Source organism: Choristoneura fumiferana, chromosome Z (assembly GCF_025370935.1).
Source record: "Choristoneura fumiferana chromosome Z, NRCan_CFum_1, whole genome shotgun sequence".
Taxonomy (NCBI): domain Eukaryota; kingdom Metazoa; phylum Arthropoda; class Insecta; order Lepidoptera; family Tortricidae; genus Choristoneura; species Choristoneura fumiferana.
This window is the reverse complement of record NC_133472.1, coordinates 43,826,733-43,844,201: the sequence shown is the minus strand read 5'-3', so window position 1 is coordinate 43,844,201 and position 17,469 is coordinate 43,826,733. Positions and strand designations below refer to the sequence as shown.

Here is a 17,469-nt window from a genome sequence, read left to right as displayed (position 1 = left end):
ATTTTAGTTAAGTTTCTCATAGCTATAGCTTTATAGCTCTAAATAGGTAATTAAAAATATTAATATTTTTTTTATCTGTCACAACTTACCGAGACGCAGACAAAGTACATGGCAGCAAATGCCACAATAAAGTATTCCCAACGCATTTTTGTTTAATATTGTTAACTGATTTTATAATAACATTAAAGCAACGAATTATTTCTTATTTTTTCCGCAGACTAAGGTAAATACAACAATTTAGGAATCACGAGCGAGCTGCCATTTTAGTTTGTGTTTTGACATTGATGACACAATTATTTTTTTAAGTTTTTGACGTTCCAATTCGGCTTTTTTTTATGGCAATACAGTGATTATAAAAATAATAAATCTGACCAAACTATTTTTTGAAAATAAGGCCAAGTTAAAAAAACTACAGGACTATTGAGTTTTTTTATCCTTCATGGATTATTTGTAAATACTGAAAACTTTGTCTGCCGTATTGATACAATTAGAATCATCTTTTTCTTTTTCTCAGGTAGGTTAAAAACCACGTTAAAAACCAATTAATTGATTATCACAAAAGCAAAATTTTTGTAACAATTCATGCACTTGACTGCACAATCAAACAAACGTTGATTGACGGAATACTGTTATTGGAACTGAGAGAAAAAACTTATGATTTTTGAAAGAGATCGCTTCGCTAGGATTACCAACTTATTAACATGTTTTGGCCTTTTTTTTACCCGAAGGAAGGAGCGTTATGTTTTTCGAGCGTATGTATGTATGTCGTATGTGGGTATGTATGTCCATTTCTTTGGTCATCACTGCAGCTTGAACGGCTGGACCTATGGCTGGACGGATTTTAACATATGAGGTATCATTAGATTTCTCATAACTGTCGGAGTAACATAAAGTACATACATAACATTTTTTTATTTTTATTTTATCACTGTTCGGCGTGACTGATATGTATATTCTCTGAGCTTCTTAGCCGCAGCCAGACAGACAAACAGACGGACAGACATGGCGAAACTATAACGGGTTCATAGTTTACACGGAAACCTAAAAAGAAATACTTAATCGGTTTAAACCTAAACAAAATCGAGTGGTTTTTACAAGCTTTTATTTAGTTTCACCTGTCCCCGCTGTCTCTAAATTCGACCAACTTCCAGTAGTCGGATTGACTTGAAATTTGGCATACTTATGTAAATCACGTGACAATACAATAATCTAGTAGTGACATCCTGGGAGCCCAGCCAGGATCGTCTCCGCAGGAACGGAACTTCTTCACGGTTAATAGCATACTTGAAATTTGGTAGCAAAATGTAGTTTGGGTGACAATGCATGTCAACAAAAAGTACAGTCAGCAAAAAAACTCTTGTATTAAAAATTATTTTTTTATGGTAAGGTTTATTAATTCAAATAAGTGTTTTTGTTTCCCTTATGTACATATGAGTTCATCATCAAGTAACATGGTGACATGGTATTATTTACTTGGATTTATTTGAGTAAAGTACTATACAAGCCTCGTCCGCGAGCAGGGATTGTATAAAATACTTAACTACTCGGCCGGCAATCCTCTATTTATTTCGCGGCCTCTGCAGTAGGTACCATTATTTTTTTAAGTGCCTAATTTCATAACTTTATACCCAACGGATGGGATTTTGAGATTTATTCTGATCCCGTAGGAATATTGGTGTAAAACGAATTTTTGTATTTTTCATCTAGAAGAGTAGTTCAGTTATCTACATACCAAATTTCATAAATTCATACACAAACACATACCTAGTTACTTTTTAATATTAGTAGTATTCCTTTTTTGACATCTGTGCAAAATGTTTGGGCCTAAATCTCCTAGATGGCGCTAAAGTAATAATTGCACACGGGCGCTACATGGGCTAAAGACGCCTCTGCACTGAGTGTCTGTGTAGTTGCTGGCATAAGTATATTAATAATACTCGTAGCCTAACTAGTTCTCTTGCCATCGTTATGCAGGCTTTATATTACGAAGTTCGAATTTCAAACTTGATCTCGCTCACGCTAAAGGTATTAGGTATTAAATAGGAGAGTGAGAGGGTGCTACGCTACAAACTATAAGTTTTGGAATAGCACCCCAAGTTACAAACACAGGACAAAATAATACAACATAAATGTATTTTTTCACGTTTTTATAACAAGTAGTTCCAATAAAATTTTACAAGTTCCTTTTGTACAAGAATGGAGTATCCCCCGTGATAACTGAAACGTATTCAGATAATTTGTGGCGTATTTTTTTTTGGATAGTGCGTAAACGAAGTCGATCTAGCGTCTGGGACGTGCCCAAGTTACGTGTCCGTCCGTGTGTTGTCACGGAACCGAACCTCGGACTTACAAGCGTACACACTAAGTGCTAGGAACCCTTCACTGTTCTAAAATCAGTCTAGAACTACCGCCCAAAAACAAGTGCCGCTCACCGCCAATTACGCGGACGCCAGTCGCGGATTATCTTTGGCAATAACCAGTCACACTCCCATTTTAAATATTAAATGATGATTCACTAAATTCCGTCCGCGACCGACGACCGCACCAGGACACGTACTAAAATATTGCCAAGAGTCGATGCTTTATGTTCAAGTTGCACCAGTGTGGTCCCGGGTATGTAGTAATAAGATGATTCAAACTACCCACTTAAAAATCTCCTCGAACCATACATTATAAATGAACAGTCAAACAACACTAAATGCAAGTTGAAACGAGACGGTTTTTTATTGCTTCATACACTTGGGGCGGTTTTGTAAATTAACGAAATTGCCGTTTGGATAAGAATTATATCAGGAAAAACCATCTCCGGCAGTAACATGAGCTTTCAAAACTTTGAGGCCTTAGATGGGGTTGTCAGTCTCTAACGCGCTGTGAGGTCCCAAATGGATGGAGCGACCTCAAATACTTCGATGAGATGCATAATTTGAAAATTGGCAGTAAGAGTAACCAATAAGGTCATTAAATCTATCAGCGTGTAGAAATTTAATATAATTTCAAGAACTCCTCTCATAATACTGGTAAGTTGACTTAATTTTACATCTTTCACTTTATCGCCGATTATTTCAATTATATTTGACCTGATCTTATTTTAGCACGTAAAACAATAGGGATGTTGACACAATTTAAAAAAATTTGAAGACACGACTCCAGTAAAAAAAACGCTTTATTTTAGCCCTGAAAACCAAATTAATTTTCGATTAATTGCAAAATTAGATTTTTCGTTACTTTAAAACAAATAAATAGTTAAGTAGTTGATTGAGTTGGCGAACAAGTGACGTCATATGTTGCTATTTCCATTCAAACTCTATGGGAGAATTGTGTTTTGACAGCTAATAAAAAGTACGTCAGTTGATTGGTGGAGTCAACATCCCCATCCAGTTAATTTTTCAGATTACTTAGTTAGAAAGAGATAAAAACGTATAAGTACCCCAGAGCTTCACATATTGGGGTAACCTTTTGGGTGACACTCTTTCCCGGATAATACCAACATGGAAATACCGACCCTGTTTTTCGTGTACACGCCCATAGAAGCTCATGTCAGTTTCTATGGGCGTGTACACGAAAAACAGGGTCGATACTATCTGGGCCGGGAAAGTGACACCCAACCTTTTTATATGTGTTTGACATTTGTTTTGAAATTTCGTTCTTAGCCCTGTACAAACTGAGGCCACATAATTTCTTAACTAACTAAATTTGATTTAACCTAACTTCAAAGCGGGCTGCAATGAGAAGAATGGTCTACAACAGTGAAGGGTTCCGAAGCATTATAATTACAATGATAACCTAACTTAAGCTGGCAAACAATGCAATTGTTAAGCTGTGTCACTCGCCTTTCACCCCCTCAACTAACAGCTGCAATACAATAATAGTATAATAATATCAATAAAACATTAATATATTGGTATATACTATTACAAAATTTCCCATGAACATCTACATATTGCTTAGGCGTAGCGAGCCAGCACATTTCGTAATACCAATCTGAACTTGTACACCACAAAAGTGAGTCTCAAAAATCCCAAGTTCTTGAAAAACAATTGTAATTCAATTATTAGCCTAAAATGCGGCTTGAAGCCTTTTGAGCTTGATTAACTAAACTACGTATATTCAACAGTTTTAAGTTCAAAATTAGTTAACTGTTTACTTTATATTCATACACCACATTCATTTCACCATTAAAGCCATTTAATCTTGTTATGTTTTGTTAAATGTACCTACTTTTGCTACCATTGGTAGGTACTGCCCATTACTCAGGACGGTGACGAGCCGATTATGTTTAAAACTTGGCTGTAGAAATGTCAGTCACTCCCGCGTTCCCAGTTTTACCTTGCAGCTGTCTAACCTAACACATGCTTCAGATGGAGCATTACATTTCCCAAAGATCTAGACACCATAAACAACTGGAAGCTTCATTCAAATACGAACAGTGCGGAATACGCTACGCCAAAGCATCAAAACCATCCCTACAGCTTCATAATTGCATTGATCGTGTGCAGCTAAAAATAAATTTATTTACAATCACCCGCAGGTGCGATATTAACACTAATTTAGAACTTATCATTTGAGATTTGCCACCAACTTAAACTTAATATTGTCAGAAGTTTGACACTCGCACTCGGCAGTTCGACGTAATCAATCAAATCAACAAAAAGCTATCGAGAAAAGTATGGCCGTTATTTTGCACGTTTTGGCGGAGGCACTGCCGTGCCCCCAGATTATTCGTTATTTAAGCAAGAAACCAGATTTTTTTCGGCGGTTTTGAGCTGTCATAGTAACTTCATTTACTGGCTCGCATAAACTTTACATCGTATTAAATAAAGTTACTTCCCGCCATCTGTACGCTTAGATCCTTCTTAGATCTTTTAAAGTAAGCGACTGATTGGAATGCGGTTGCTTTAGAACACTTGTAAAAAATGATCTCATGCTATGTTGATCTATTATCATTTTAAATAGACGAATATAGGCCTTGTTTCAGCTTCATTAAAGTTCTGATAATTCAGTAGCATAATTATGGAAAGTTTCATTCAAAAAAAATCCGCAATGAAAGTTTAAAAGCAAGTAGCATATGATCTCATAATAGCTTATTCATTCTTTGTCGCACACCACCGCGTGCAAATGTTAAACAAAATCTAAAATATAAGTAAATACTATTATTACATAAAATGGTATTTAACAAACTAAACATTAAATACTTGTAAGTACATTAACATTAAAAATATTATTACTCATTTTAGAATATGGTTTTTATAAGACTAGGCATGCCGCCTTAGCCTTAAAGATATTTATTTGAAATCACGGTGCTCCCTAATAACTAGATTTTTAAATTATAATTACATATTTATTTATATCGCATTTAGGTTGTATTGACCGTCCTTCACATACATATATGATGGAATATGAATAGACTAATAATATTGCTAACAAAAAGCTTAGTGATAGATAAAAATTGTGATTGCAAACTAGTTTTTAGGGAACGACAGTCCACTTGCCTAGCGTCCGCAACCGACCCAGAGTTCATATCTTATCAGCCTTTGATAATATCGGATATTTTTATAACAGCTATATTCATTCAAACAATAGAATATCATCAAAATCGTCCTTTCGTACAATCAGTTTCAATTCTAGGGACATTTTGTTCAGTGTGAATTCGATTATCTTAATCGTCGATGATTTTTTTTCTTTCTTTTATTGTTCGTATTAAAACCACCAGAACGCTCACTGACTTACAAGTAAAAACAAACTCTTTAATCGTTTACGAAAACCTCGCCAATTGTCAGAAATTTTAGTATTTGTACGCGTGAAAATTCGTATCCGTGTCCTCGACTGACTATACTTATGTAATATTGATTCAACATTGCGTTGGATTCAAAGGTCTTACTTTAATTTGAGTTTGGCATCACATTTTTTTCTATATCTCGCTTTAAAAAAAATGCACTGTCTAAACAAAAAACATTCTTAACATTAGGGTGCTTAGCGCCAGATTTGTGAGTATTTATGATAAACAATATATAGGTATGTACTTTCACAGTGAAGAATAACCATATGAACCAGCTTCGGGTCAATCTGACAATGTAAAACGGTTCGACAACAGAACTATTCTGTCCTTTTTCTGATCTTGGCCAGGACAACTACCGTGCCTCTAGACAAACATTTTGCTGTTAAATATATACGTTCTAAAATCTTTCATTATTAACAACACTGAAACCGCTTGATCGCTTTATTTTATGTATAAGACCGTCGAATATTAATTACGCGTTAGTTCTCATTTCGCATATTTATACTAAGTACTCTTACTGACTCTGGCCAGCAAAAGATGTCCACGCAAAACCGCGGCAAAAAAATGAGGCTGGCAACACTTGCTGTACACTGATACTTAGAAATTATTTAAATTTTAATTTTCCAGACATTAAATTGTACTCGGGGCTCTTCAAGCTGCATGAAAATTCATGTAGTAATGTGTGAAAGTTAATGATGCACTTTAGGAGTCCCTTGGTAAATTTTATGATCTTTGTTAGTGCTCATTTACGTACAGTCGAGTCGAGACGCATCAGTTTTTGGCCCATTTTGACCAGATTGGCATTGAATACAATCTTATAATCTAACCTAACATATTCTTATAACATTTTCCATTTTCAGGATGGTAAGTTAAATTTAACAAAAAAATATTTACTCATTTATTTCTTATAGCAGACGTATCAAAATTATCTAAGCCGGGCTAGAATGACAATATGTCAATTTTGACAGTCTCAAAATGATACCAGATTAAAGTTTCGTAATAAATGCGTGGACGGCTTTCGCTGGCCAGTCTAGTTAGTTGCGCAACTTGCGCAGTTGTAATGTTATTAAAGGTAGGTAGGTATACTTTCTCACTTGTGTCGCATCGCAACCCTACTAGCAAGGCTACTACAAAGTTCGTATCGTACCGTCCCTCTCGCTCTCGTATTAAATAGTATAAGTGTCAGAGGGACCGCACGACACGAACTTCGAGTTTCGAGTTTCGTAGTAGCCCTGCAGCTACAATACGAGGATGACTTATTTCTTGCGACCGATTGCCACCAAGCAAAAAGTTGAAGTTGAAGTTGACTTACGAACCTATTTCTTTCCCAGCTGGGCTACTCCGAAACTCGAAGTTCGTGTCGTGCGGTCCCTCTGACACTTACACTGTTTGATACAAGAGCGAGAGGGACCGCACGACACGAACTTCGAGTTACGAGTTTCGTAGTAGCCTTGCAGTTACTTATTTCTGACACTATCATGTACTCGCTCGTCATTCTGCAATTAAAATTAACTAAGTACCTATGTTTTTCTAAGATCTGTCAGTAAGTAATGTATTGGGTAATTGATTTTTTTTTTATATTCCCGTTGTAATCAACTTTTAACTACTGCGAAATTCGAAAATTGAAGTTCGTATCGTACCGTTGCGCCGACGCTTATATTACTTATTTAATACGAGAGTAAGAGGGACGGAACGATACAAACTTCGATTTTCGAATTTCGTGGTAGCCCTGCTGACAGGCTCAGCGGGGCTCCTACGGAATTGGAAAATCCAACCGGATACCGTCCCTCTCACGCTCCTGTTAAATAATATTAGCGGCAGATCGCGTTCGATTTTTGAATTTCGTAGTAGCGCCCCCTCCCGTGTCAGAAATAAAATAATTATTAAAAATAATAACTGTCATAGGATTGAACAGCGTCATGAAGAGCGATAAGCCCTTTATCGACTATAGTCAACGGCCGTTATGAAGTAAATCCTGACACATTGCAAAACTATGAAGTTTCTGAATATAAACAATATGAATCATAGACAAAAATACAATACAGAGTAGTAAGTATAGAAATTTTTTTTGTTTGACAATAACAATAATCAGGAACTTCGAAGTTGTGCAATATTCTACATTATAGTAGGTAGTTATTTTATTTCCTTGATCTCGAGCAAACCTACAAAATAAAACATCATTTATCAGATTGTTCCCAAAATATAGTTCAACTTCGTATGTCTGCCACTGCGAAAACCATACTAACCAGGGGTCGGACAAAGTGCCGATGACGTCAAACCACTTATAGGTGATTTCAAATAGTATTTTTGATTTTCATAAACAATTATCCCTTATCATTTATCAACCTCTTTATTAAACGATATGAAATTTATTTTATTCACTGAATTCCATTGATTTATTTACGATTATTTTGTTACTTCATTAATGCTACTTTGTTACTACATGTCACACGGCAGTTTAAATAAAAACATCATCTTGTGTGCAAGGTTACGTCATTTTTACGTCATACGCACTTATTGTCCGACCCCTAATACTAACTATACCGGACACGGTATTGAAGATTTCATCAGCTTCTGGTAGGTAAAATGTACCTGACGCTTGGCGCTTGAGCAAAAATGGAATGCGTTAAAAAAACACAAAAGAGCGTAACCACCAGACGACGTTCGAGGACAGTCTTATTCATTCATAGGTTTACCTAATAGAAAACGAGGTTTGTTGAAATACAGTATATCGCAACGATAATTACTAACTGAATACATCGCCTTACAAACATAACAATTAAAACATGATTTTAATATAAATATAATTTTAAATAATACTTCCGAATATAATTAACTCTCACAATGATGTCGCTTAAGTATTTTCGTCTGCGATTTGAAAATACGTAAGCGCCACAAGATTTGTGTAGTACATATATTTATTTAGAAGCAGCGTTTGTGTCTATTCTTAAATGATTTATGAGCATTTAAAATGAGCAGCATTGCATGTTTCTGTCTGTTATATGCGGTAGTATTATTTTTCATACATAATGACAGTGCTTCGCTTGCTTATAAGTGCAGAATCGCTTTGTGCAGTCTTGTGCGATGGTTACAATAGCGCCTGTATTTTAACCCTAACGATGGCTAACTACATTTGGAAGAAACGATTTTGCCATGACACTATTCCCATTTGAAACAAAAACCTTAATACTATTGCGTGCCAGCGAGGGATGGTAATCCGTTTCAAGCAAACCTTAACATTAGGTATATCGTGTTTACTTGTAACAAAGTGTATATTATATGCACAGCCTGGGCATCACGACGCTCGGTCATACCTCGCTCGGCATGTAATATGAACCTACCAATAATAAGATCTGATACTCCTCAGTTTTCCTCGTTTGTCGATTTGTCTTAAGCGACAAGCGAGAATATCATACACGTGTAAAAGTCTAGTAGTACGACCAGGGCCGGATTTAGGGGTGGGCCTCCACAAAAGAGAGCCCCACCCACAACAGCAACTTCGGAATTTGTTTTTTCGAATTACAACCAGTAAACACTAGTAAGCAACTTTTCCTTTGATTTTTTTCGCTGTTTTACTTTTACATGTAGTGATTTGTACAAACATAATTATACTGGTCATTTAGTTCACTGTTCATTTCTTAGTTTTGGGGGGTCCCCACTTCTCTGTTGTCCCAAGGCCTCCACACCTCTAAATCCGGCCCTGAGTACGACTCTTGATGCTAAATGGTATTTCACATGTAGTAGAACGTCGATACTTTTAATATGCGAAATTCTTTATATTATTTACACGTGTTTAATTTAATGTAAAACACGCTGGAATTCTCAGATTCTTACTGTCTTTCCAAACGGACAGATAGGTTCGTATTGCTATGGTGTTTTGTATTAAATACATATTGGCTAACAAAAAGATTTGTTGTAAATAATACAATTAATGTCGCTAAATGTATAACTTGGCCATTAAATATCGAAAAATCAATCCAAATATAAAATGAATATAAATTTGCAAATATACATTCAGTAATGCCTATATTCTTTTGGGCGTGGTGAGCGATATGACAGTAACAAGATCTCCGTCAATCTCCTACAATAAAAGATATCATGTACGGAGTTGTGGCAGAAAACCATAGAGTCCCAAATGAATGAAAGCTTGAAATAGTGTCTAATCGAATGTACATAGACTTATTTTATAGTTTTTGATAATGGTGTCTACAACTCTATAGATAGAGGGTCCTCAGGAATAACGTAAGGTTTTCGGCGTTTGTACAGAACAAAACTGAAATGTACGAAGTTATTGTTCGGTAAAGAACTATGGCAGTTAAAATGGCAAAAGAAATGTAAGGGTACTTGTAGAGAAAACTTTTTGTAGCTATGATTACTCAGCGTAAGAAGTTAAAAGAAAGAGTCGTGCTTAATTAAATACATATATTCAAATTTAACTTAACGCATATTGTTAAGTAACTATTAAATTATACGAGTAAATTATTGCATTTTCCACAAAACTATCTAAGTTTATTGTCTATTTTCGTTTTTTATTTATTATATTATAATAAATACAAGAGTTAGGGTTAGATAATGTTGAAGTATTGCCACGGCCACAGAATAAATATGTACCATCAGCCAAATATCATGTGGTCTAGCGCCCAAGTTGATAATCGTTTGCATGTCACAAAACAATAATGCCAATAGAGGCGTCTGTCAAATTAAAAGTTTGAATTTAGCGACATATTCATTTGATGGGAACTTGTTTGTAAATTGATAGACCACTTATTTGGCTGATGGTACCTAAAGTGAAAGATAGAATTCTATTAAGTATGTAGTTGCCTATAAAAATAAACTATCACAAATGTTTTTGTTAGCCAAACCTCATAATTATTGCTTATTTTCTGTAGATCTACAAGTGTGGAATAAATGGTCCAGTTCCTAAATCCACGAATCACCTTCCCTGGTAAGTATCAGTTATTTTTAATATCACTGTTGACTGGCAGTAGAATACAGGAAATCGCGGATTGTGATTTTAATAACCGGAGCTCTCACAACTATTTGAACGTAAAATGAATCAATTTTCATCATATTGTCGAGAGTACAAACTTATTCTAACATGCACGTGTCTTACACACGGTTACTAACGTATGTGACAAAAACAGATTATGGTAAGATTGGAAATTGGGCATTCCACGGTGACCCACAGCAGTCCGGTTTGCAATTGGCTTGATTGCAATCCGGACTGTGTCAATGGGATTCCAAAGGCCTCTAAAGCTATAAAAGTTTGGTTAAAAGCAGTTGATAAAGTATTGGACGCGAGCGCCGATAGATGGCGTTCGGCGTCTAACTCCGACTTAAAAATGGCCGTGGACATGGCGTGACCGTGCAATGCAACTGAAATGGACAAGGCCCCTTTACCTGGTGCTGCAACATATTTGTCAGCGCCCACGTCCAATAGTGACTTACCTACATTAAGTAAAATATTTGTTGAGGTCGACGACCCCCGGGCTTTGCCCGTTTCATACGCCCCCTGTACAGAACATGCGTAAATATCTCGAGACCGCGTATCAGTCGTGTTACTTGGTTTATGAATTTATGAAGAAATTGAAACAGCTATTCATAATTAATGTTTAACAGAAAACAATTGAAAGCATCAGAATATAAAATTGCTTTAGTACCTAAATATAAACATAACGCTTAAAAATAATCAGAACTGTCTTTATCCAGGGGTGCAAGGTGTGCGTGGCACCTGGGCACAGCCGAAACCAATATTGCCCCTTAGTAACACAATTTTTTTATTTTTTTTTGCTAGCAAAATATGATAAAGACTGCCCTGAAAATGATAATTATCGCTTTTTATACTTCATAAGAAAGCCTGGTCATACTACAGGCGCCATATTGAACACCACGAGATTCTGATACGAGGCCGTATACATTCTTCTCAATCGTAAACGAACACCGAACGACCACGCCGCCCTCTGGCGTCGCTGCCGTACTGACTAAGTCTTAAGATGAATTGAGCAGTGTTCAGATGCATGGACGAACAATTGACTACAACCCTGTGGTAAATACTGAATCCTAACCAATAAAAACCAGTGCCAACTTAAAAGTTTCGGTGAGCAAACAAATATTTTGTACAGCCACTTTTAAACACAACGAGTTAAGCACGCTAAAATTTGCTAGAAAAAATTGGACATCTATAAACTATTCACGAAGCTATTGACTATTTATTGCATTGGCATTTGTCTTTTGATGTGAAATAAAACTTAGGCATAATATCCCCGCACGAAATAAGCACGTTATCGTTTTTTTTACGATTGTGCGCTACTTGCTCACATCTTGCGTAGGATTAAACTGTACATAGTACGGCAACACGGCAACATGCTTTTGCGTATCACGAGGCAGCCACCCACGTGAAACTAAGGTCATAGTTTCGTCCCACAAAATCCAGGCAAACTGCACACAATGGTAAATAAAGACGTGCATATGATTTGCAGATAAAGAATACCTTCAACATCTAGATGGTGCGAATATCGAGCGAGTACTGCAGCAAGAATGTCAACATTGCAATGAATTAACCAATCACTTCTACATTCATGCTGTACGGATCCTCAATCCAACTACTCGGACAATTTTATCTCGCAGCATCTAGATCTAACCTAAAGGAAGTGACGGCGTTGACGTGGCACGTTATTGGTTGTTGGTACAGAGAACCCACTGCCCAAAAGTATTTACCGCGCTTACACAACAACGTCTATAACGCATTCACTGCCACCGACGCATATATGCGTCACCGTGACTTCCACCCTGTGCCGCTATCATAATTATTCATATATCTTGAACGCACATGTGCGTCGGTGGCACCTGTGGTTAGTCAAGTCAACAAATTCAGCGCTGCTTTTGACTGGTAATCATGTCCCGTTCACTCTTTTACGTTATGTGGAGTGTGTGTGATTTTCTGAACAAATTCCGTCTGCAGAGTCACCTAACACTCAAAAAACGATTATAATTTGACCAGAGGCCGTGTTGCTTAACGTTCCTGATGCTCGCGATCGCAATCAAATGACAGATTTCGAATTTCGAAACGGATGTAAAGACAAACGTATCTTTTGCGAGAAGCACATTTTGAGAAACGGATTATTTAGAAAAAGGTAATGACGGGAATGGATGTTTTGGGAAACGGACAAAACGTTCCGAAAGAGTCTGGACTGGACCATCAATCTATCAGTCCGAGAGGGCTCTACGGTAATTTTGTCGTCATTCTAACCAGAATGACGGACTGAACTGATACCATAATGAGCGCGTGTTCGATATCTTAGTTGTTCTAATGTTGGTCAATGAAAATACACCTGATTCTATTTGGGATCAAGGGCGTCGCCAAGGGGAGGGGGAGCAGTGAGGGACAGCTGCCCCCCTAGAGATTCCGAAAAGTTGCCAAATGTAAAACAACCACACAAAAGTTATTACAATCGCCGTAGATGTAAGACTCGTACTACAAGTGAAAAGCTTCATGTGCTCTCGACGTTACCCACAATTCATACTTTTCTCATTCTCCATATTAACTTGTCCCCTCATGGGCCACCGGCTGGCGACATATTATAATCCCAATGATCGAACAGGTCAAGTTATAATAATTGGCTGCGGAGCATAGCGATGACTTTGCAGACGAGTTATATTTAGAGAATAACACGTGACAGAATTTACGTGTTGGTCAATGTTAATATACGAATAAATGGTAAGTCAGGAATTGTAACTGCGTTATAAAAATGGCCTCCCGTGTCCTAGTAGGCGGGGCTTAAAAGCGTGTTCTGCGCGTCATTTGACTTACATCTGACATTGCATCACGCGAACAAACCAATCCCTGCTTTCTTTCTGAATTTTAACCAATCAACCAACAAGCCCGTGTATTTTCAACCTTTAAAATGATTCTTATTCGAATCATAATGAGTCGTTTTGGTTTAAGGTCACTTTTTGTGTGGAATTTGTTTTTGAATTATTATTTATTCGTAGACTACTACGTACTTAGCTACAGACTCATTATGTTTTTTATAAATGCCACGTCAATTCGTTACCCTCTGTTGTTAGAAGATATTTAATATCGCTGCCACTAGCAGAAGTAAGTTTAGTTTTCGATGGCATACAGCCGCTTGGCTCCATTAACGGGATTCCATAGTCTTTTTACTGCGACCCTAAGTATTTTATAAATAAGCGTAATATTTGTAAAACTGGACAATCACATGTCTTATTATATACAGTAAAGAGTGTTAAGCAAAATGTACATGATATTATTGCGATACATATGCTTCACATTTTTACATGATATGATATGACAATTTTAATTTTACTAAATAAATCGCTAATTGGTGGAAAAACTGAAAGCGACGTGAAGGTCCCAATTTCAAATATCACAATGAATATAAAAAGTGGTCATTTTATATCGACACTTGAAAGAGAAAATGGGTAAGCGACAATTAATGTCGGTTAGGCAAAAGTTATTAAGCGACATGTATTAAATTATTTCCTTCACCGCATTAGCTACATTTGCCACTTACCCTATTTTGTCACGCCAAGGGAAGGGTCGATATTTCTTTTCGCAAAATCCCGACTCGTAACCAAGTGGATGTAACGAAATAAACGACAGTTCGAACTAGGGGCGTACAAGTCAAAAAGCTTTGCGCTAATAGTCTTTACAAAATAGTAAAACTTACTTTACAAAAGGACTCGATGATATTAAACTACATAACCGAGCACAAATCAGAGCTTAGCGAAGATGCACTTTAAAATTACAGTACCCATATAAGTTACGTTTTAAGTAGTCAATTCCGGCTCTGCGTTTCGCCCGGCACATTCACACAATAATAGACTCACCGCCATTCCAGATATGACTTAATTTATCATGATAACAATAATGAGTAAAAATAGAATAAATCTCACAAAAAACAATCAAAATACATATGTAAAAAAACAAACCAACGACAATTTAGCCACAGCATGCATTTACATCGTATCCTATACTGTGACTTGCTCACACAGTTGTATCATCAACCACCATACTCGTAACATTAATTTCTCTACATAGATTTAGTTGGCATTCAACCCGTGCTAGGTATAATTAAAATTATATAACTGACGATCAAACTGCGCACCGCCCGCGCTCGCGCTCTACATACGTGTACTCCATAAAAATCTAATATGTATATCATAATGAATATTCCTCCCCCGATCATACTTGTCTTGAGTTAACTTTAATATCAATATCAGAAGCTAGAGTCAGTAGACCGTTTTAGAGTATTCGAATGGCTGTACCACGCGGAGCCCATCGTGGTGCCACCTTATTAAAATTTCCATGAATCCTAACCAACATGGGTACAAGATGGCACTTTACATGGTACCTACGCGTATATTATGTCATAAAATGACAGACTAACTTTATAACTTACGCCGTGACCTAGCCTAGTTTCGTTTGTTAACCTAATCACATGGATTTAGAACATTTGTTGTGTGGTGATGGAAACGCGTCCTGGGGGTCGCCTCAGTCCATGAAACAAGAAGTTGGCAGCGGCCTTGATGGGGGCGACAATGTGCGCAGGGGTGCGCGCAGCGGGCTCCCATTGTCAGACGTTGCCGGGAGCAGGGAAGCGGGGCGGCGGCAGCGGCGGCGGCGGCCGGCCCGCATCCCCCGCACCCGACGACTGCTCCGATACTACAGACAAACAGACAACATCGTTACCACTCTACGAGTACTTACATTACTGTTGACCGAGCAGCAGCGACACTCTTTCCCGGCACGGATAATACCGACATATAAAGAGTGTCACCCCCGAGCAACACAAGTCTTTAGTCAGTATAACAAGCACCAGCAAACGAACAAGAGGCAATCACTCGATGGAATAAGATAAGAAATAGCCATTGCCTACTTCGACATGGCGGTGGTATAAGGCTAAGGGTTTGCCAAATAGCCACCACCGATTCAAAAACACCTTTGTTTTTTGACAGTCATCACGAGCTTTACGATGCAGAAAACATAAGGCAAGTGCACACACCTGCAGAGTAATTCAATGGTGAGTGTAAAGTTCCCGAATTATGTTAGGCTGCGTGCGAACTACAGCCCAAGCCCTTTGATTCCGAAAACAGGCCTATGCCTAGCAGTGGGATGTAAAAAGGTCAAGATGACGACGAGTTTGACATATGACTGCGTCCTATGCGTTTGCTGATGCGAGCTGAACATGTGGACATGGTATCACGCCAAGTCTAGGGTCAATTTCTATAGCAGCAGCAGAACCACAGCTCACGAAATGTAAGACCATCAGCGTCAGATCTGCGCGTGGCAAAAATGGATTTAGGCGAATCGGAATCGGCGAAGGCGGACCTCCATAAAAATACTAGGTTAGGGCCTCTTTGAATGGGCGCTGGGCATCACCCCGTCTTGCTTCATCCAAAGATCCGACTGTGACTTTTTTTTTAGTAATACCAAATACTTCCCGTCACAAGAGCTAAGTAGCCTCACTGAGGAATAAATCATTCAAATAACTAAAGTGCAATCCGGCTATGTTGTCATTAACGTCTTTATCATTAAACTTTTTACTATTGTGTAGGTTTACTTTGTTTTGATCATGGTCTTAAGAGGTCACCGAGTTTTTTTTATAAATCGTCTGCAAATTCTTTGGTTTTAAAAAGCGTTTGTAACCTATAAGCTCGAGACACAAAGATAGGATTTCTTTCGTATTGTTGAAACGAATACACATTGTGAAAACGTAAGTAAATAATTATTTCATTATTACTCAAAATATTCGAAAGGCACGTAGATGGTTTATTTTGCTTTTAGGACAATTATATTAGCTTCACTTGTTACTATGTATCTATGTATATAAAGGGAGCTTTCAAATTGATTTTAAATATAAATAAAACGCCCCTGAAGATTTGTACTACAAACGTTACAAATGCTACAATTAAACATAATTATCACTTTTTTGTGTGAGAGAGTTATCACGTATGAATGCCCGCTAGAGGCGCTAGTGTAGCGAGAGGTCTCCGAAATGTCAAATCGCACTGTTTTTGGATGAGCTACGCGGGTTTATTTATAATTAGAATAATTTTGTGAATATTTCGCAATACCTGAAATTAATTATGGCAAATATGCGTTACGGGGCAATGAATGTCAGTGTTTTGAGACTGTTTTGTATTTCAGAAAACTTTGTCCTCCCTTTTTCCGAACAAAACGGGACTACGCAACACGTGGCATGTTCGATATTTTTTTGGTACGGTTTTAAGGTATTACTTGTGATTTAAATGTAAATTTTGTTTTCACGCCTGTAATATAAAAATAAATACTATACTTCAGGCAGGATTTTTGTCTACAGTGGCGCCAACTGGTGAGCGCAAAAACGGTAGCCCTCATTATGTTGACTTGTAGGTTGTAGCACTTTTAATTTTTATGGTACAGGAGCCTGAACTACGTAACTGTGTAATTAAACGACCAATTTTATTGTAAACTAGCTGTTGCCCGCGGCTTCGCCCCCGTTGTACTTTTTCTGTATTTTCTTCCATAAAAACCTTCTCCTGATAGTATCAAACACAACAAAAAAAGAATTAACGAAATCGGACCAGTCGTTCCCGAGTTTTGCGCTTAGCAACACATTTTACGATTCATTTTTATTTATATAGATATCATAATAAGAAGTGGGTAAGGAAGTGGGTAACTCAATCTTAGA

The 17,469-nt window shown here is 37.3% G+C and overlaps 3 protein-coding genes across 8 annotated transcripts in view; all 3 read right to left on the bottom strand.

The window, feature by feature from the left end:
* Nucleotides 1–281, bottom strand: part of LOC141437983 (uncharacterized protein CG1161-like) — a 13,499-nt gene extending 13,218 nt beyond the window's left edge. Inside the window, exon 1 of the mRNA XM_074101593.1 lies at nucleotides 90–281. Coding sequence (XP_073957694.1) covers nucleotides 90–146 — 57 coding nt within the window. The 5' untranslated portion in view covers nucleotides 147–281. The remainder of the gene's footprint in view (nucleotides 1–89) is intronic.
* The window catches only part of LOC141437922 (solute carrier family 35 member C2-like), a 309,412-nt gene that overhangs the window by 14,856 nt on the left and 277,087 nt on the right, over nucleotides 1–17,469 (bottom strand). The gene's annotated exons all lie outside the window — the stretch shown is intronic.
* Glut1 (Glucose transporter 1) overlaps nucleotides 2,133–17,469 on the bottom strand; it is a 116,296-nt gene continuing 100,959 nt past the window's right edge. For 3 of the 6 annotated variants that reach the window (XM_074101370.1, XM_074101362.1, XM_074101387.1), the window contains exon 17: nucleotides 2,133–15,461. In XM_074101370.1, the coding sequence (XP_073957471.1) occupies nucleotides 15,230–15,461 (232 nt within the window). In that variant the 3' untranslated portion in view covers nucleotides 2,133–15,229. The remainder of the gene's footprint in view (nucleotides 15,462–17,469) is intronic. The other 3 variants (XM_074101378.1, XM_074101406.1, XM_074101396.1) reach the window with 1 other exon arrangement.